The sequence below is a fragment of the Antechinus flavipes genome, chromosome 5 (assembly GCF_016432865.1).
Source record: "Antechinus flavipes isolate AdamAnt ecotype Samford, QLD, Australia chromosome 5, AdamAnt_v2, whole genome shotgun sequence".
Classification (NCBI taxonomy): domain Eukaryota; kingdom Metazoa; phylum Chordata; class Mammalia; order Dasyuromorphia; family Dasyuridae; genus Antechinus; species Antechinus flavipes.
Window position 1 is genome coordinate 37,774,326 of NC_067402.1, and position 21,935 is coordinate 37,796,260.

The following is a 21,935-nucleotide window of genomic DNA, read 5'->3' on the forward strand; positions in this document are numbered from 1 at the left end:
TTGAATTTCATTTGTTCAAAATTTTCCACTCAGTCCAAATTATGACAAGTGCCATGCTAGGTCCCCTTTCCAAAAAGTTCCAACCTGGTTCCCCATCTACTTCTCCTTCCAATACCTGCCCTGATACTACAGAATATCAACATACTTATCGATACCCCCTCAAACTCTTTAATGTCTATTTCTTCATACTCCTTGCATCTCTTGATTTATTCCTTCTCTCTACTTCAGCCACACTCAAGAAGGGTCCTTCATTAAAAACATTGATATTCCTTATCTGACCATAACCCTTCTATTGTTTCATTTCTCCCTGTTCCTCATCATTCCTAAAACTTTGCCTTCATTAAGACCTTGTTTCTCTCTACTTCTCAGTACTTTCTTAGTATTGTTCTGCCTTTACTACCTTATCTCACTATTATGACCTTATAGTGAATAATTTCAACTATATACTTTCCTCTGATCTTGAACCTCTTCCCTCCTTTCCCTATCAAAGCTCATTCTCTGCCAAACCTCAGTCTTGATTATTCTTGCCAATTGCCTTCTCTGCCCTTATTCACTTTACTGTTGTAAATAGAGTTGGTGAACTGCAATTACTGGTACATTATAAATTCATTTTATCCAACTTCCACAAGATCTTTATTGTAAGTAAATGGGAATCTTAGGTGATTATTTTATAGATGAGGAAACTGAGTGAAGAGACTGGCTCAATTGCACATGGTAGTAAATAGTAGCATGATTGCCAGACATGCTAGGCTCAATATTGTCTTGGTTGTATTTTTTAACTAGAGCTGATTGCTTTCTGCACAGTTTGTCCCTTGAAAAGGATTGTGAGGAGAGTATCTACTCTAGTTTTCACTGTCAAGCAATGATAAGGCAATGCCTTGTGATAGACATGAGTCTCTTCCAAGTTCAAATTCTACTTCTGACACCTTTTGGCTGGGTGATCCTGAACAAATCATCTTTAGAGCTACGAGCATATCTCAAAATACTATAAACATTCTAGAAATAGTAGTGGGGTAATGACTTTGTAGTTCAGAAGATCTGACTTAAATCCTTAGATTCTTACTCAAAATGTTATATCTTCATTAGACAGAGAGTTTCCATGGCAGGGACTGTGTTTGACCCTTCTTTGCATTTCTGTGATTAGCACACAGTAGGTATTTAATATTTATTGACTCACTAACTTACTGGTTGACCTCAGGGAAAAATCATATAACCTTGCTGGATCTCAATTTCCTCATCTGTAAAATGAGAGCATTGGACTCAATAGTTTATAAGATTCTAAACCTATGACTCACTTACATTGGTTTAGAGAGTTTTCTCTTGGGGAATTCCTTATAAAATCATAAGCAGGACCACAAACAAATTTGATGGCTCCATGGAGGAGAGCAGATACAGTAAGAAATTAATGCTTGTGAAATACTTAATAATTAAAAAATAAAGAACTTTATAGACGCAGAAATGACTAAAGTACTAAAGACAGCTTGGTTTTATATTTCCAATATTATCCATGGAACAAATATAGCACAAAAGCCCACTCCAGAATGCCAGCCTGGGTTTAGCCAATCGATGTCTTGCAAGCACAGTATGGCTGATAATATGACTTTATTGCAGTCATGAAAGAGCTCCAAAAATTAAACCGGCAGCAGCTTTGACCCCTCATTAATGGGTGAACTTTACAAATATGCTGAAGGTATAGATAGTGCCATACTCCATGCTGATCAGGAGAGAGGATCTGAAAGCCTTCGTTTTTAGCAGCAAATTATTCAGCTCCCCAGAGATCATGCAGGAGAGCTACACTTGGGGAAAGGACTTTTGAACCCTAGGAGCAATCTGCAATCTATTGGTCTGGTCTTCTTGGGCCAAGATTTCTATTAGGCAGAATTCCAATTACTTGGAGCCATAATTATAGGCTTTTACCCTTTCTCCAACTTCATTAGCAAAGAATAGGAGTAGAGAGTAGAGAGAAGAGGAGGGGTAAAGAGGGCTGGATGTGAATTAATTATGCATAATTATCTCTTCCCTCGTGTAATTCCTTAAATGCCTATCCATACCATTACCAGCACAGGTGAAGGAGAGTTAGTGCCTCCAGCCAAAGGCTAAGGCCTTTAATAAAATGTGATCCTCACTACAAAGAGAAATAAGTTAGATTCATTATCGAGTCAGCCCCCAAAGACTTTGATCAGTATTTAATCAGATCCCTCCTGCCTCATCACCTTTTTCACCCCCCAGCCTTTCTGAAGCATTAAGTCATCTGGGGGAAGTCAGTCATCATTATGTCAAGGTCAAATGCTAGTATTTGGAGGAATTCCCTTTCCTTCCACAAAGGTTTGGGTGGGCCACGTTATGGCTCATTTCTATCAGTGGCTCCCACATCAGTATTGGAGTTTATGCTACAGAAATCAGCTAAATTGCAAATACACAGAAGTTGTCTGCCTAAATGGGCAAAACAGCTTCTCAGCAAACTTGGACGTTTGCTTCTCTCTGCAAATGGATATCGATCTACTTCCTAATATGGTATAATCCTACCATATCCCATGGACCTTCTTTCTTATCACAGCAGCACAGCTGGGCACAAAACAGAGAGAATTTTGTGGGTAGGGATGGGGTGGGTAATCTAGGAGCAAATTTGCCAAATAGGGTGGAAGTGACAGAAGATGGGGCAGCTGAGGTTGGAAAAATCAGAAAATCAGAGGGAGGAATTGTGGGTAAGGGAAGAGTTACTGGTTCTGCGTGCATTTCATGGATCTACTGGTAACAAACAGGCTACTCAAAGAGATTGGCATTCTACATAACCAGCCATTGAGTGAACTGTGCTGAGAAGCAATCAGGAGGCAGGTTTGGAGATCCCAGCCAGCAACAGAGAGGCAATCTTATGACCTATTTAGCTATTTAGTCCAAGGCACTCATTTTCCAGATGAAAAACTGAACTTCAGAAAAGTTAAATGACCAACGTCACAAAAACAGGAGCAAGCAGATATGGGATTTAAATTCTGGGAAGAATTACTCACTTTCGATAATGTTTGGTAGATAGTCTTTTGTTTTGTCAGGATATTGGTGAGAGGCTTTGTGTAGCATGCTTATGGTTTGACTTCCATATTTCTGGGATGATGGAGAGAAGGGAAGGTCAAGAGAAATCTGGTACTTTAGGAAAGGATCTGATGATCGTCTTGTGGCTTCAGTCATGGGCTGATTTTTTCATTCTTATTTTTGGTTTTGTTTAGTTTGGGAAACAAATGCAGAGAGATTTTTTTTGTTTGTTTTCAGGTTATTAGATTTTTAACCTGGTCTGAGCTGAATTTGTTTGTCAACTGATACAGTGGAAAGCAGAGAGAAACAAATGATCAGTTTATAAACAGGCTCAGCAGGAGCTTAGATGATAAAGACTGGTTAGATCAGCCCCAATCACTCAAAGGAGGGAGGACATGCATTTAGGGACTCAGAGTGTAACTACTGAGTGCCTGACTCCAAAGGAATTCTACCAATCTCAATTTAACCTTATGCATTTGAATAGCTCTTGATCAGAACATTCAAGAACAGTAGGAGTTTGTTCACTTTAGATTAAAACAAGCTCCCTTTGTCTACTCTGAAGTAAAAACTCAGCTTGCGGATGGAGTCAAGATGACAGAGAAAGGGCAGAGACTCACCTGAGCTTTCCCAAATTCTCCTTCAGACAAATAATTCACCAAAATAAATTCTGAAGTGGCAGAACCCACAAAAGGACAGAGTGAAACAATTTTTCAGCCAAAACAACTTAGATGGTCAGCAAGAAAGGTTTGTCACACTGGGTTGAGAGGGGAGTACAAGGGGTACCAGAACAGATTGGGCCCCAGCAAAACAGCAATAGACTTGGAAATGATTGAATCAGCAGCAGAATTGGCTACTTCCAGAGTTTTTAGTCCACAGAGGATAGGGAGTCAGACAACTGGTCAGAAGGAGATTACAGGAGTCCTTTTGATGGCACCGGGAGTAGAACTTTGTTGCACAGCCATACTCAGATCCTGGCGGCCATCCCAAAGTGGGCAGGATTACTAGCACCTCATAGCTTGTGGCTTCAAGGAGTGGGGAACAGAAAAGAGAGACTCACAGACCAGAGCACAGACCAGGAGATCTTTCTTTAGATCATACCACCTTGGAAAAGTTGAAAACTTACAGATCCCCAGAAGTAACTCTGAAAACGAAAATCATGAAGCTTGGGAAAATGAACCATTCACACCAGAAATAGAACACCTACAGTTAAAAGTCAAGAACTAGGATGGAAAATTAAGCAAACCACAGAAAAATTCTGACTATACAATAACAAGGAAGATTAAAACACACAATCAGAAGAAGACAACAAAGTCAAAACTACTATATCCAAAGCCTCAAAGAAAAAATATGAATTGGTTACAGACCATGGAAAAGCTAAAAAAAATAAATAAATAAAAATCAAATAAGAGAGATAAAGGAAAAATTGGGAAGAAAAATGAATGCAATGTAAGAAAACTATGAAAAAAGAGACAATAGCAAATAATACCTTAAAAAACAGAATAGATCAAATGGTAAAAGATGTACAAAAATCCAGTGAGAAGAAGAATGCCTTGAAAAGCAGAATTGGCCAAATGGAAAATGAGGTACAAAACTTTAATGAAGAAAAGAACTACTTAAAAAGTAGAATTGGCAAAATGGAAAAGGAAGTATAAATAATTCCTTTATACTGAAGAAAATAATTCCTTAAAACTTATTATGGGACAAGTAGAAGCAAATGACTTTAAGATAATTTTAAAAAATCAAAAGAATGAAAAAAATAGGAGAAAATGTGAAGTATTTCTGATGTTAAGAATAACTGACTCAGAAAATAGACCAGAAGAGATAACTTTAAAAGTATTGAACTGGGGCAGCTAGTTGGTACAGTGGATAGAGCACCAGCCCTGATATCAGGAGAACCTGAGTTCAAATCTGGACTCAGACACTTAACACTTGCTAGCTATGTGACCTTGGGCAAGTCACTTAACCCCAATTGCCTGAGGGGGAAAACGGTATTGAACTATCTGAAAGCTATGATGAAAAAAGAGTTTACATATCATTTCCCAAGAAATTATTAAGGAAAACTGTCTTGATATTCTAGAACTAGAAGGTTAAATAGAAACTGAAAGAATCTACCAATCATCTCCTGAAAGGGATTCCAAGATGAAAACACTCAGAAATATTATAGCCAAATTTCAGAGCTCCTATATCAAGGAGAAAACATTGCAAGCCATCAAAAAAAATCAATTCAAATATCATGGATCCATAGTCAGGATAACACAAGATTTTGTAGTTTCTACATTAATAGACTAGAGGATTTGGAATATAATATTGTGGTTAAGCAGGAGAGAGAAATCATAAGAAATTTTAAAATTAAGATGTTCACATTCCTAAAGTGATAATTCTTAAATTAATTCTTAAAAACTTTATTCTTATTATCATTATTAGGGCATTTAGAAGGATTGTACCTATATAGAGGACAAGGATGTGAATTGAATATGATAAGATGATTATCAAAAAAAAATAAAATTGGGTGAGAAAGAGGAATGCACTAGGAGAAAGTGAAAAAGTGGTAGAAAGAGATAAATTTTCTCACATGAAAGAGAAGCAGAAGGCTTTTACAATTGAGGAAAAGATGAGGAATGTAGGGAGAAGGAAAGTTTCAAGAAATTATTAAGGAAAACTGATCCGATATTCTAGAACCAGAAGGTTAAATACAAATCGAAAGAATCCACCAATCATCTCCTAAAAGGGATCCCAATAAAGTTCTTTGAACTTTATTCTTATCAGAACTGGCTCAAAGAAGGAATAATATACCTACTCATTTGGATGTAAAAAGCTACCTTACCCTATAGGAAAGTGGAAGGGGAAATGGATAAAAGAAGGGGATCTGATATAAGAGACAGAGGATTGGAGTAGGTAAAAGACAGAAGCAAAAACTTTTGAGGACGAACATAATGAAAGTGAAAGACTAGGATAAACAGAAGGAAAAATAGGATGGAGCAATTAGTAATCATAACTATGAAAAAAAATTATAGCAAGTTTCGCTGGTAAAAAACTCAATTCTCAGATATATAGAAAACAGAGTCAAGTTTATAAAAATATAAATCATTGCCTCATTGATAAGTAATCAAAGGATATGAACAAATAATTTTCAGACAAAGAAATTAAAGCCATCTAGAGTCATATAAAAATGCTCTAAATCACTATTGATTAGAAAAATGCAAATTAAAAGAACTCTGAGCTACTACCTCATACCTATCAAATTGAATAACGTGACAGAAAAAGGAAATTACAAATATTGGAGAGGATGTGAGAAAATAGAGACATTAATACACTGTTGGTGAAATCATGAAGAAATTCAACCATTCTGGAGAACAATTTGAAACTGTGCCCAAAGGATTATAAAATCGCACATATCCTATGACCAAGCAATACCACTACTAAATCTACATTCCAAAGAAATAAAAAACCCAAAAAGGAAAAGACCTATATGGACAAAAATATTTATTGCAGCTCTATTAATTTCAAAGAATTGAAAATTGAGTGGGTGTCCATCAACTGGAGAGTAGCTGAAAATGTGTGTGATTGTGATGGAATACTATTGTGCAATAAGAAATGAAGTATTATATGAACTGAGCCAAAGTGAAGTGAGAAGAACCAAAAGATCATTGTACATGGTAACAGCAATATTGTAGCAAGATCAATTGTGAATGATTTCGCTATTCTCAATAATACAATGATCTAAAACAGTTCTGAAGGGGTTATAATAAAAAACAAGATGTCAACCTCTGGTGTGAGGAGCTGTGCTTCCTCACTCTCACACTTTGTAGGTTGGTTGGGACATGCCGAAGGGTTGCAAGGGAAAGATGGGAGGTACCCTCCTAGAAAAGCAGTGTTTATTTTACAGATGAGAAACTGAGGCTCAGGGAGAATTCTAACCAGCATCAGGATTAAGATTTGACCTGGGGTCTTACTGCCAAGAGTTGAACCTCTTTTTCTACAGTATCCTGTCTTTGTTACACAGCAGAGGACAGGGATCAAAGATATATAGTACAGACTCTCCTCTTAGTCTGGTCTAGGGGTTTCATTTACCACTACACGAATCACTTGTTATTTCTGCTTTCAACAATTCCGCACAGTTAGAGAATATCTTTCACGAAGGACACTGAAAGCAGGGAAATTGATTGCATGTCACTACATGAAATGTAGTGGCTATGGGCTATCATTTTCAAATCACCAGTACAGTATACCAGATACCAGGTTATTGAAGGCACATCTTGTGAAACTCTGCTGCTAGTGTGGATCAGATAAATAATTCCCTTTGAGTGAACATCCCACCCAGGTCCATAAACTAGAGATCTTGAAGCCCCAAAGCTCAAATTTCCATTCATCAAAGGCTGATGAAGTTTCACTAAGTCCTTTTAGATTGCAGTACAGTTGATCTAATATGTCAGTATGAGAAAGAAGAGAAGAAACAAGATGTCTGATTAATGGGTCAAGTCCAGTTGCAGTTGATGAATGGTAATAAGAAACCTGGATATCAAAACTTCAAGCACAATAACAATCTTTGAATTAACTACATAGCCCATGAGGGTGATTGAACCACAAAAAACATTTTTTACTTGGGGGGGAGGGCTCAATTATCCAGATGTCTTTATTGCCTTGTCACCATAAAACTGTCTAATGTCGCCCAGCTCCTATGTTTTGATTGATATCAGAGCTGTACTCCCCAGGAAATCTGGATCTGTCCTTTTACTTTCCCTTTTCCTTTTTTCTCTTCTTTTCTAGATATAATAATTCAGACCTTCTTAAACTTTTCCCACTCGTGATCCTTTCTGTCCAAGAAATTTTTATATGACGTGGGTATATAGGTTTATAAGATAGGTATATAAATCAAACATTTGCTGATAATAAATCATAATTTTGTGACCCTCATGTTCAGTTATGAGGCCCCATAGAGGGTCATGACCCCCCATCTTAAGAAGCTGGGTGATTATTCACATAAAAATTAATTACTCTTTTCATATCTTTGAATTCTCTTTTTCCCCTTTATATTATTTTTTGTGAATATTTGAAATTTTTGTTCTATTTTTACATTTATACTTGAAGTAATAGTTATAAATGCATTTAGCACAGAGCTTGACATATAGGAGATGATTAATAAATGCTTATTCCATTCTCCTTCCCTATTTGTGTGCCTCATTACAAGGAGGGATTGTTTCCCTGGTACATTTTTCGTACTTGTATCCCCAGAGATAAGCTTGGCGCTTGTCACTTCCTAATAAATACTTGCTGATCAATTGATTGATTTCCCAGCCTCTCCTCCTACTAACTTGGAGAAACTCAGCTGAGTATAGACCCCAAGAAAAAGCCTCCAATAATGGCCTTAGGATGGAAAGGAGTCCTCATTCTAGTTCATCATTCTAACACTATGTCCATTTCTAGCATCCTAGACAGTCTTTGGGGCAGTTAGGTGGCAAAGTGAATAGAGTGCCATAAATGGAAGTCAGGAAGACATCTTCCCGATTTCAAATCTGGCCTCAGATACTTTTTAGCTGTGCAATTTCACCAATAGTGTATTAATGTCTCAATAACTTAGCTGTGTGACTAAGTCACTTAACCCTGTTTGCCTCAGTTTCCTAATCTCTAAAATGAACAAGAGAAGGAAATGGCAAATCAAAGTAGTATCTTTGCCCCCAAAACCCCAAATGAGGTCATGAAGATCGTCACAATTGAAAAACAACTGAACAACAAACAAATGACAGTCATTTAGTCTCTATTTGAGGATATACCCTTTCCTTCCTCATCTCTATCTCCTGACTTTACTGGCCTCCTTTAAGTCCCAATTAAAGTCTACTTTGTTTAACAAGCCTTTCCCACTCCCCCTTGTTGCTACCATCTTTCTCCCATGGATTATCTTCCATTTCTCCAATATAGAGCTTGTTTATACCTTTGTTGTTTGCATGTTATCTCTACCATCCTACCATGAGCTCCTTGAACACAGAAGCTTTTCCTTTCTTTGTATTCTCAGGGCTTAGCACAGTCCCTGACACATAGTAGATGTTAACTAAACATTTATTGATTTACTGACTGACTTTCAGCCATGAGGCATCTATATCCTAAGACAGAATCTTCCCTTATTGTTCTAAATGTTAGAACACCAATCCATCTTTCTTTTTACTGTGGTTGATTCCCCTAATTCTGTGTGTTCTCTCCCTCTTAGAATGATGCATTATTTTATATATACCTTGTATTCAATCGTGTTTACATATCTCCTTTCCCCAGTAGAATGTAAGCTCTATGAAGGCAATAAATATTTATTTCACTCTTGTGGCTGTATTCCTAGGGCACAACATAACCTTGCAACCCATGTGCTAGATGTTTGATAACTGATTACTGAATTGATTAAAATGTTCTCATCATATTAAACTAAAATCTGTAGAGTTTACCTATTAAAATAGGAGTATAGTGTTGATAAAGAGAAGTGAATTTGGAGAGACTAGAATCAGATTTGAATGCTGACTGCTGCTTACTGCCTGGGTGGCAGGGCAAGTAAATCAGAGTTTCAGTCTCTTCTTTGGTCAAATGAAGGGCTTATCTCCAAGATCTATAGACAATCGCCAAGATCCCTTCTAACTCTAAGTACTCCGTGATAATCCTACTAAATAGAATTAGTGCTTGCCATGAAACAAAGTAACCCTATCTCATTTTCCATAATGGAAGATAACAACTATCATTTTTACATTGTTCTTGATCTTCCCTATAAAAACAGCTCTTTATTCTTTACACCAATTATAACCCTACCTGAAGTATCCCTCTTTTTACATTTTTATTCAAGGTTCCCAGAGGATTGCTTCTAGGGGAAAACTTGTGGGACTGTACTTCTAAAACTCTTCATGAGTCCCAACCTATGTGTGTTCTCTTAATAGTCAGCCATCAGACATAATTGGTTCTTAGTGAAAGTCTTTACCAAGATGTCATGTAAAAAATAGTAATTAATTCATTATTCTCCATGAACCCAAACTTGAGGCATACTTAGTTTTCATGGGAAAAGCAGGCATCAGCTTAAAAGCATATTGTTAATGAGGCACATATGTAGGAAATACATTTGGTCGAGTCAAATCACAACATCAGAACTGTAGGATCTTGATGCTTTTTTCTCTTCTTGGGGAATGCTCTTAGAAATATCCCCACGGCCACAGCATCTCTGTTGGCAGGTTAATTAGCTAAACCTCTGGAGTCTGTTCATTTTCACAGCTTAACCCTTAATTGCCAAGGATGGGTAGTTTTTGATTTTTTGCTTTCAAAGGTTATAACCCTTGAATCTATTTCTGGTCTCAAGTGACTGCCTCTCTATGGCTAAGTCTTTTCTCTCACAATTGTGTCTCAAACTCTAGTTTTCCAGCAGGAATTTGCTGCCAAGTGCTATGATGATTCGGGAGCAGAAAAAAAATCATCTTCTTCAATAGGTTTCTTTTGACTTAGACTCACTCTAATTGCCTGCCTGATTTTTAATGGTCAGCTGGGACCATGACCAGTCATTGTTCATTTCTCTTGTCTCTCTCTCTCTCTTTTTCCCCTACTCCTGTCTTTATCTCCTCCTTTGTGTCCATCAGTGGTCTCTATATCAACTGTGCTGGGGGGAATGCGCTACAAAAATCCCCTCTCTTATATGGACATTCCCTGTTTCCTTAACCACTCTTCACCTGACATTGCTCCTAGAATCCTCACCATTCTGATCACCCTCCTCTCAACATAATTTAAATTTGAGTATCCCTAAAAGTGGGGAACTCAGAATTAGATACACCATCTCAGACATTTCCTGACCAGCTTGATCAATGTTTCCAAGTCAGTGACATGGCAATCCCTTTATATTTGGATGCTACGCTTTCATTTATATGGTCTAATATTATATTTTATTTTAGCAGTAGTCTCCAGGTTTCTTTCCATATCAAGTAAGGACTCTCCTGTTCTATACTTTTCTTCTAACCTAAACATGAGACTTTATACTTATCCTCAATAAATCATATTGTGTTGTTTTTGTGCAAATTTCCAGACTAGCAATTGAATTATTGATCCCAATAGCTAACTTTCCAAGGCTTTGTGATAACTGTGACTTTGATACACGTGTGTTTAATGTCCTTAATAATGACTGATCAAAAACACTGAACAGGGAAGTGATGAAGATACCTCTCAGTGGTATCAACTAAGAGACTTCCTCCTACTTCAATGATACAAGATCTCATTTTGGAGTCCATCTATGGTTGGGCTTTCTGTGAACTTGTGGCTGATGTCTCTCCACAAATTTATCATGGGAACTATCCCGACTTACTAAAGACCTTCCTTGATTTTTTTCTTATATTGAAAGGATACCAGAGAAGTATATCAGCTATCCATTAATTATTCCTTTTTCTTACCCTTTGACCAGCCCACCTTCTTTTTCACTCATAAATTTATTTAAAAATAGCTTTTATTCCAAGAGGCAGAAAGATAATGTCAGAGAATTGGCCTTAGAACTAGGGAGACCTGAGTTTGAGTCCTACCTTTGACAAAAACTGTTGTGTGTCTGAGCAGATCAAAATCTAAGTATCCTATAAAAGTCTCCATGATTATGAGATGAAGAAAAAGGTCCTGACCTCCCTCAGTAAAGGAAACATCTTCATTTTCGTGTTTTTTATACTAATGAAATCACAGGTTTTAGTCCCATTCCTGTCTACCACTTCTTCCTAGTTCTTTATTTGTGATGTGTTGAAAACTGCTCACACCCACCATGCACTTTTTCATCACCCTTTGAGTGAGACTCAGTTTGAACTCTGAGATGACTGGATTTTTTTTATGTCTCAGAGCCAAACAACATCAGAAAATATTGCTATTGGAAAGATGGGCCTTTGTCTTTGGGAGAAATTGGTACTTACCCTGACATGGAGCCATTAATCATCAATCTTCAATAAAGTTGCTCAACCAGCCATGAATACACCTGACTCTTGTCATGCAGCCCACACAGCTCTATCTTGTGTTGAAGGATGAGATGGGAGATTTGTGCTTCTCATATCTTCTTCTTTAATTCTATTAAGATCACCTTAGAGTCTTTTCTAAGGGAATGGGTGATTCTAGGTCTAAAAACCAAATTTCCAGCTCTGAAACTCTAATTAAAGGTTCTAAACTACCATGTGCAGACATGACCTCATCTGCCTTTGGTAAAAAAAACAAACAAACAAACAAAAACCCCCCAAAAAAACAGCATGTAGAGAAGAGCTAGATCAGGAGAAGGGTGGAACATATAGAAATCTGCTGACATATTGTGTCCTCCCCACAGAATGTAAGCTACTTAAAAGCAGGTACTACTTATCACTTTGTATTTACATTCCTGATATCTAGTATAATAAGTATTTTACTTGACACTAAATAAATATTTTACTGGGTTAGATTTTTACCTTCAAAGCTTCCTTCTGTTTCCCTCCCTCCTTCCTTCCCTCTTTTTCTCCTTCCTTCCCTCCTCCTCCCTCCCTCTCTCCCTTCTTCCTTCCCTCCTTCTCTTCCTCTCTTCCTCCTTCTCTCTTTTTTTTCCTTCCTTTCTTTCCTTCTTTCCATTGGAACTCATAGAAACTCATAAGTAGACAAAGCACTGGAAGAGATCTTAATGATTATCTCCCCTTACTTTATTTTTCTTTAATATATAACAAAAAATGAGGCTAAGATGTCTAAGATCACAATTTATAGACAGCAGAACTCAGAGAATTCAAACCTAGCTCTTTATTCTGGCACTAAGCATAGCATTCATCCCCCCATAGTCCTTTTAGGGAAAATTGAAGAGGAAAAAATTCATCCTCCAAGACCTTGAAACCATCACTTCTAAGATGCAATTTTCATGTTGCTTATTTGTCTATTGTTACAGGAAAGTAAAGACATGCTCAACTCCAATTCAGTTAGATAGTGAATTTTATTATCAACATGAAGCACAGGTTTTTTTTTTTTTTTTTTTTTTTTGTTTTGTTTTAAACATCAATCCCAGAAACAAAGACCCTGCAACTTCCGATTGTTTTAGGAAATAGCATCTCATTGAGTTGGAGGTTTAGTGTAGTGACTTTTGGGGAGGATTTTTTCTGTGATTTGGCAGAAGAGGAGAAGGGCTCATTTATCTAATGTCTTTTCTTCTAGTTGAAATCCCAGGATGCCCTCCACACTGAACCAAAAGAAGTATACAGCTATTAAAACATCCTGAATCCAATTTTTTTTCTACCCTTTTATTCCATCATGCCCAAATCTCATCTGATAACAACTCAAGGCTTACAGAGTGCTGATGTGTTTAGTTAATGGAGACATATTTCCTTATTTGGACTCTAATCCCCAAACCCTCCTGCAGTCTGTTCCATTGGAACTCATGTTTTAATATGTATCCTGATTATACTCAAGACTGTTACTTTCTTTCCCCTTGGGCTAAGTGTTCTTTCCCATGGCTTCAGGCCAATGCAAGTTTGTTGTTAAGAGAGAAGGCAACAAAGTCAGCTTGGTGGACCCAATTCACAATTTACTGTTCCTTCAGAACTTTAGAGCATACATGAGGCAGCACCTTTTTATACTTGAGTGTCAGGGAAAGAAGAGAGAGGAGAAACTTTGGAGACTGAGGAATTGGGTTTAATTCTTGGCTCCCTGTTTAACTGTGGATGAGTGATTTAACCTATCTTGGTCTTGGTGTCCCCACTGGAGGGCTATAAAAGATAATTTCTAAAGAATCCAAAAGCTCTCCAGTTGGGGTCTTAAGATCTTTAAAGTCTCTCCTTGCTCTAAATCTTATTATTTATAAAGGCAAATTCCTTCCCTTATATAATTAAGAAGAAAAACTCACCACATTTTAATTTAAACAAAAAAATCCTACAAAGATAAAGGTTGGGACATTTCAAAGAGTAGCTATTTCTTTTTACTCAGTACAAGATCAACTATAATTTCCCTCTAACTGTCTTTCTCTTTCACTCCTTTATTATTTTTGGTCACCCTGTTCCTTCTCCCTTTATAATATTTTTAGGATTCACACCATTTCCTCCTCAATTCCTTGTTCTCAACTCAAACCATGCCCTGCTTAGATACCTTCAACAGCTTTTCAGCTTCTAGTCCCCCAAATAGGTCCTACTCATCCCAACAAGATTCATTTTCTCTTGTAATTTCAATTCAATACTTATTTTAAAGTGCCTACTATTTTCAAGGCTCTACTAGGCTCTTGGCCTGGTATCTGTCTTTAGGGCTTCTTTGTAAGGATTTCAACATTTCCCACATCCTAAACCTTCTTGAAAGTATTAAGGGTAGGACAGAACAGGACAGACTGCCAATATATCTTTCAGCTTCAAGAAAGGTAGTATAGTACAGTGTAATGGAGAACAAGTCTTGCATTTAAGGAGATCTGGCTTCAATTTCTGCCACTAACATGTCCTAACTATGGGCAAATCATTTAACTTGAGCTCTGAGGATTTGAAGCAAGTCATTAAGACTAGAGAAGTACCAGGCTTCATTGGTGGAAAAAAAATTTCTACTATCTTTTCTATTAGACCAGGGATTCTTTTCTTGGCGTCCATGAACTTACTCTTTTAAAAGTATTTGAAAAAAACTATATTTCAATCTAATCAGTTTTTTTTTAATCCCAAATACATTTAAAAATATTATTCTGAAGGGGGATCCACAGGCTCCACCAGACTGCCAGAAGAGTGTAAGGAAATATCAAAGATTGAGAACCCCAAGACTATGTGGTCCAGAATCCTGGTCTGCCATTAATCAACCGGATCCCCTTGGACATTTAACCTCAACAGGCCTCAACCTCTAGCAATAAAACTGCAACTCTATTCTTTGCCTTCAAGAAGCTTACATGTACATAGATAAGTTAGTGGAAAAAAAATACTATAAAATTTGAGAAGTAGTGCTAACCACTGAGGGAACTCAGGAGAGGCTTCTTGTAGGAGGAGAATGGAGCCTTGAAGGTGAGCTAGGAGCTCTAACACTGGAGGTAGGTGAAGGGGGAGAGCGTTCCAGGCCTGGAGGATAGTCTATGGAATAAGGAGAGAGATGAAATGCCATATATTTGGAAGAGCAAGACACCCCGAAAGAAACAGAAATGGCATGTTTCAGGTGACTCAAACTATCATCACCATTTTTCCTACCATTCCCATCAGAGGCCAATGAGAACAGCTAAGGAACCCTGAACCTAAGAACCTTGGGAATAGCCAGACTTCCAGCCCAGTATTCTCTGCCATCATCCTTACAGCCATCCCTATTGAGATAAAGCCTGGAACATTGCTCCCATAGGAGCTGCAGACACAGCTACTGAAGATCTAGATAAGAAAGTTCTCACCAAAGTCCTAGTTCTGTCTGATGGCTCAACATCAGATTTTATCAATGGAATGATATTAAAGAAGAGCCATCAGCTTCTGTTTTGCTGCTACTCCTGAGTATCACAGGACCTTCCCATTGGTTTTATAGATGAAGTCTTCTATAATGTCATCCCTCTGAGCTCCTGGAAAGCAGGGACTCTCTTACTGTTCTTTTTATGAGCTTTGTACATAACAAGCATTGAATGTTTCATTCATTCATTCAACATTAAGTGAATCACTTGGCCCGGGACATAGAATTCTAGAGGAAGGAAATTCTGATTTCTTGTATTTTTCCTTGATTGTGTGGAGCGAAGGGGAAATATGGGGAGTAGCTAAGAAGGAGAGGAGACATCATAAAAGAGAATGAAGAAAGGAGCAGTAAGAGCAAATGGACAAAAGTTTCTGCTACATAAATGGATTGTAATCTTCTTAAAGTTACAAAAGGAAATATCTCAAAGCACAATCCAAATCCTTTCCAAAGTTTTCAGGGCAACATGCAATATTACTCTTTTACAGTGCTCTAGAATCCTCTATAAACACTCGATAAATATTTTCTTTTTTGATCATGATATCTTCATCCCCACAATACTGGGTTGTCCTTGACTCTGTCAGTGAATAAGGACTTTGGTGTATACTGTTTGGAACAAAGAGGAAGCTGCCTGTGTTTGCCCTTAAATCCCCAAATCAAAAAGCATATGACTTGGTCAAAAAATAATAAGGATAAACAAGTTTTCAGTGGGTGTTGATGTATAAAGATCCTCACCACTGATGTGTGTGTGTGTGTATGTGTGTGTATGTGCTCGCGCGTACGCCATAGGAGGGGGAAATGAAGCATCTTTATAAGGGAAAGGATGTTGGTTCTCATCTGTCATTTTCAAAAAAAACCAGAGATGCCAGCATTTCACATAGCAAGACAGAGTGTGGTTAATAAATCAATGTAAACATTGCTGACGATAATAGCTGACATTGAGATAGCCCTTTAAGGTTGAAGGTTTTTCTCTCTGCCACCTTGTTATCTAGGTAGGGATTATTCTAGGGGAGGAGGGAGAGCTGTACTTGAGATTTTCTTACTGTTGGGAACTTCCACAGTGGAAACTCCTTCCACCAATACATATAGGCAACTCATCCCTAGCTATTAGAACAGCTTTGGCAGTCTAGTGACTTCTATGGAGTCTTTCACAGAATAATGGTTCTTTAAAAAGAAAACCTCATAATTGGAAAAAATGCTAAATTTCAGTCAGGTGTTAGTGAAAATAAAGATTCTTTTTCTTGTGAAATCTTCCCCCAGTCTATTCATAGAGCTCCCAAGTTATGTACATGGAACCCCCAATCTATCCAGGGAATCCATGGACCTCAAGTTAAAAACTACCATTTGGGGAGTGGCTCAGGGTATCAGGCTCAAGTCACAAAAGGATTTGGGTTCAGGTCTTCCGGAAGAGAGCTGCTAGGTGTGACTGTGCATAGAGTGCTGGCTTTGGAGTTAGGAAGGTCTGAATTCAAATTCAGCTTCAGACACTGACTGAGGGATCCTGGGCAATCATTTAATGTCCCTCAACTTCAGTTTCTTCATCTGCAACATGGGTAGTACTTATTTCACAAGCTTGTTGCAAAGAACAAATGAGATAACAGACACCATTTTGTAAATCTTAAAGTACTACAAAAATGTTCTGAGGAGGAACAAAAGTGTTGTCACCCCCATTTTACAACAGAAAAAACAAAATCAGATGCAGAGGGGTTGAAGTAATTGCCAGTGAAGCTCATTAGGAGCAGGAATTATTTTACTTCTGCCTTTAGATTTCCAAGCACCTAGCATTGTACTTCACTTTCTCTTAAAAAGAGATTTAATAAAGCTTGTAGAAGAACAATGGATAAAAACCAAATCTGTTTTTTGACTCTAAGACTAGATCTGGTATTCAAATTTGACCTCAGATATTTACTAGCTGTGTGATCTCCTCTATTTACTTCAGTTTTTTCATCTGTAAAATGAGGATAAAAATAGCATCTATTTCTCAGGTTGTAGAGAGGATCAAATGAGATAATAATTTTAAAATGCTTAGCATGGTATCTGGCACATAGTAAGCACAATATCAATATTAGCTATGATGATTATTATTATTACTTCTTGTTGTTACTATTAAGTCATGTCTTGACTCTTCATGATTTCATTTGGGATTTTCTTGGCACAGATCCTGGAGTGGTTTGCCATTTCCTTCTCCAATTCATTTACAGATGGGGAAACTGAGGCAAACAGGATTATGTTACTTGTCCAAAGTCACACTCAGGGTTTTCTGACTCTGGATCTGGTGATCAATCCACCACTCCATCTACCTGCCCCTGTTATTATTATATATACCAACTGCAGAACTAAGTTTTATGCTATATAATTCTGACTTTTAAAAAAATTTTCTGGCCACTCCAGGTAATTAAAGACTTCCCAATACGTTCCAGTTAAGACATAGGCTCAGATCTCAAGTTTTTTTCTTTTACATAATTCTTGCTTTTTCTGCTCACAACAGTATAAGGAACCCAGTGTAAGGGATCAGGGGTATGCTGGTAGATGTTTAACAACCAGATTTCTTAAAGAAAATATTCATGAAACACTTTTAAATTCAACCTGTATTATTAGCATTTTCTTCATCATTTTCTTATGTCTAGACAATCAAAAATACAATATATCAAGCCCTGATTAGCACAATTTGACAGTTTCTGAGACATAAATGCTTACACTATAAATTTACCAATTATCTAACAAGCTGGGAAGAGCACTAACTAACATGTATCACTGACTAGAATCACAGAATATAAAATTGAAAGGAGGAATCAGAATTAACTAATATCACCCTGTTAATTAGCAGATGAGAAAATTGAGGCCAGAGAGGGAAAGGGCCAATTCAATATCAGAAGATAAAGATTAGGATTCCAAGTCAAGGCTGGTGGTTCCAAATCCAGATTCCTTTTTCACTATCTCAAATAGCCCAAAGTCTTGAAGTACCATTAATCAGTCATATGACTGGGTGCTCAGTCTCATTAAGTTTCCATCTCCTCATCTCTTTTTAAGTTTTTATTTCTTTTCTTTTGAACTTGAAAAACAAATTCCTAAAACTCCAAGTGAGCATTTTCATAGAGAAATAGAAATAAAACAGTAAAAGACAGGGAAAGCCATAACATGTCTTATTACATACAGATTTTTTAAAAATGCATATTACAATTTTGACATGTTATGTTTTAAGTTATTCTAATTGTGTTTTCTTCAGAACCATCTCCTTATCTATAAAAAGGGGGCTGGTGCTAGATGTTGTCTATGGTCATTTCCAGTTTTAGTGTTCTATGATAGCCTAATTTAGCAACTTTGGAAGATCAAATGTGATTAAGGAAATCTCATCAAAAAAGAGAGAGAGAGAGAGATAGGAGATATGAGACAGTCACTGTGGCTGCTGACTGTAGTCATCATCCCTTTTATTAGAGTATGAAGCGTGATACAGAGCCAGATATTGCTACTCTTTTCACTCACTCTCATGGAAACCAAGGTCAGTTACATGGTACCATAGAAAAGAGAGTGCCATGTCTGCAGTCAGGCTGATTCATCTTCCTGAGTTCAGATCTGGCTTCAGACACTTAGTAGCTGTGTGACCCTGGACAAGTCACTTACTTCTAAATACCTCTGTTTCCTCATCTGTAAAATGAGCTAGAGAAAAAAATGGCAAAGCACTCCAATATCTTTTCCAAGAAAATTCAAAATAGGGTCATAAAGTCAGACATAACTAAAAAATGATTCGAAATCAACAACATGGAATCCTACCCAAAATTACATGAAAAGGAAAGGCAATAAACACTTATTAAGTAGCTATTATAGCCAATAAACAGTCTAATTACTCCATTGGTGCTTCATTAAGGCCAAGAGAAGGGGCAAAAGGTCCTGGGCATGTTCAGTAAACTTCCTGTGTCAGTTTGTAGCATGATTTGACAAGGACCACTCAGGAAGGGCCCAGGCATGGATAGGTTTATGACATTTTGTGGAAACGTCAGTTAGATCACAGATGTATTTGAGTATTTGAGTATGTGCAAGGATCCAGGTCTATATGATACCAAAAATGAAATATCATTGATACTGATTGCTGACAGATGTGTACAAGTAAATAGAAAGAAATTTTAGAAAGGGAAATGTTCTAATAACTGCTGGGAGTTATTAGAGTTATTAGTTATTAGTTTCAGGAGAGACAAATAAGGTGGGCTCTCTTTGGGCCAATAGTCCAATAAAAGCAAAGATTTTCAGGACAATTATAAAGTAGAAAATTTGGCATGAGCACAAAAGATGAACCTCTTTAAGAAAAGTCAGATCTACCCAGAAGGTGTCAAGAGGTTCATTTCCTAATGGCAGCCAAAAAGTACTCTCATAGGATTTCTCATACAATCCCTGGTGACTGTAGTGATAGATGGGGATTTTGATTTAATATGGCTTGTTCTCCCAGCAGCAGCTCAGCCAAAGGGAGCCAATTATAATCAACTAAGTCACATTAAGCCAAGTTGGAAGGGAGAGATGATGACTTCTGTTTTAGATATATTTAATTTGAAGTGATGGCAGGTCAATCGGTTAGAGATGTTCTCTGGAGAGTCAGAAATATGGAGCTGGAGTACATGTGGTGGGGTCAGAGATGTAGAGGAAGATTTAGGGATTCATTAGAATACATAATCTCAACTATTGAGTAAATTAGAGAGAGGAGCTACTTTCTATACATAGAACTTTAGAGGTAGTTAAAAGACACAAGCTAGAAGAACAGAATACAAAAGAAACATAACTTTGGGACTATCTTTGACTTTTTCCCCTTTGAGCGTGTCATAAAATAATTATGTTATAATGTCAGTTGCCAAGTCCTATTGATTTCATCTCTCAAATTTCTCTTACATCTATTCCTTCCTCTTTATTCTTACTGCCTCCATTCTAGTGCAGATCACCATTACCACTTGCCCCAAATATTGTAAGAGCTTTCTATCAGCACTTTCTTCTCTTATCCAACTTCCAATAATCTTTCTTATCTATAGTTATGATGTTACTATTCCAGTTGCCTATAATCTTCTAAATAAATTTCAGTCTCTTTAACCTAGATATTCAAGATTCTATGCAAACTTTTACCATCTATATCCCTAAATATCTCATATTATTTCTGCTTTATTTAGTTTCACAGTTCAACTCAAAACAAAGACCTGGATTCAAGAATTTCCAGGAAATTGGTACTGGGGAAGCCGATACAAACAAGACCATTATTATTATGCAGAGCACAAGTAGATAAATGAAAGCATAAACATACACGTGTAGACAGAGGTGCATCCTCATAGATGTAAGAAACTCACTTAACATGAGAGTCGGGAAGATGAGTTTGACAAGAAACACTCAAAATTGAAGTTTAAGTGGTGAAATTATATACCCTAAAAATGGCCTTAGTTGACCATTGGTGCTGAATGTAGGGTGTATTCCTAAGCAACCCCAGATGAGATGAAGTTCTAAGGGCTACATTAATACCAGGCTTGGGTGAGTTTCTTTATTGATCCCAGTAACTAACATGAACTATCTAAGGTAGGACTCACTTCTCTTTGTCACTTAAATATCTCAAACAGTTTGGATTTCAGTAAAATCTAGTCAATGTTGGCTAGATCCTCATGGAAACAAAGGAAGGAGAGAAGAAAGAACCAAAGGAGGGAGGGATGGGAACTGACCTGTCCGAGAGTACACTCCATGCCACCAAGAAAGTCGGCTTCCTTCAGTCCATTGTGATTGCTGCTGATATCGTGGACTTCGAACCGTAGTCTCTGTACTTCTTCGAAGTAAAAGTCCACCGTAAACAACTTAGAGAAAACAGGGTTGATGCAAGTTCGAATCACTTCTGTTCGGTCCACCTGTCGGGAGAGACACAACCCACATTGATCATCCTGGTTCTTCCTTTTTCACTACCAGAGAGGAGTGGATCCAAATTGTTGAGATCCCAAATATGATGAAAGTGACTTCCAAAGGAAAAGACACAGCACAGTTTGGTTTTGGAGTCAGGAGACAGCTGGGTTCAAATACCTCCTGATATTTATGCAATGACCATGGCTCCATCACTGTGCCTCTCTCAGACACAGATACCAAATTTGGGTAATCTCTATAACACTGACCTAGAAAGGCACCATATATATTGGGAAAGGAAGAATCTAGGAAACTTACATTTAATTCAAGTCCAACAACATCTGACACAAGCTGTGTGACTCTGGCTAAGTGACTTAACCTTTAACTATCCCCAGATAATTCTCTAATAAAGATGCAGAGGAATTTCATCACCAGGAACTCCAGACACTGATGATATCACACTTCTAAGATTTCTCCCCTCCTACAAAAGGTAACTCCTTCATTGAGTTGGAGAATTAAATGGATCTTGTCTGTAGAGTGGGATGTAAATGTCAGGTGTCATCTCTTTCCCAAAGTATCTCCCTCCTAAGATCATTATGAGAATCAAAATAAGATAACAGAGGCAGCAACTATCGCTACCATTATCATTATAAATGCAAATTTCAAATGACTATATGGAGAATAGGGCAATG

The 21,935-nt window shown here is 37.4% G+C and overlaps 1 protein-coding gene across 1 annotated transcript in view; it reads right to left on the reverse strand.

Annotated features, from left to right (window-relative positions):
• Positions 1-21,935, reverse strand: part of CPNE4 (copine 4) — a 428,237-nt gene that overhangs the window by 136,482 nt on the left and 269,820 nt on the right. The window contains exon 3 of the mRNA XM_051963712.1: positions 21,075-21,254. Coding sequence (XP_051819672.1) covers positions 21,075-21,254 — 180 coding nt within the window. The remainder of the gene's footprint in view (positions 1-21,074; positions 21,255-21,935) is intronic.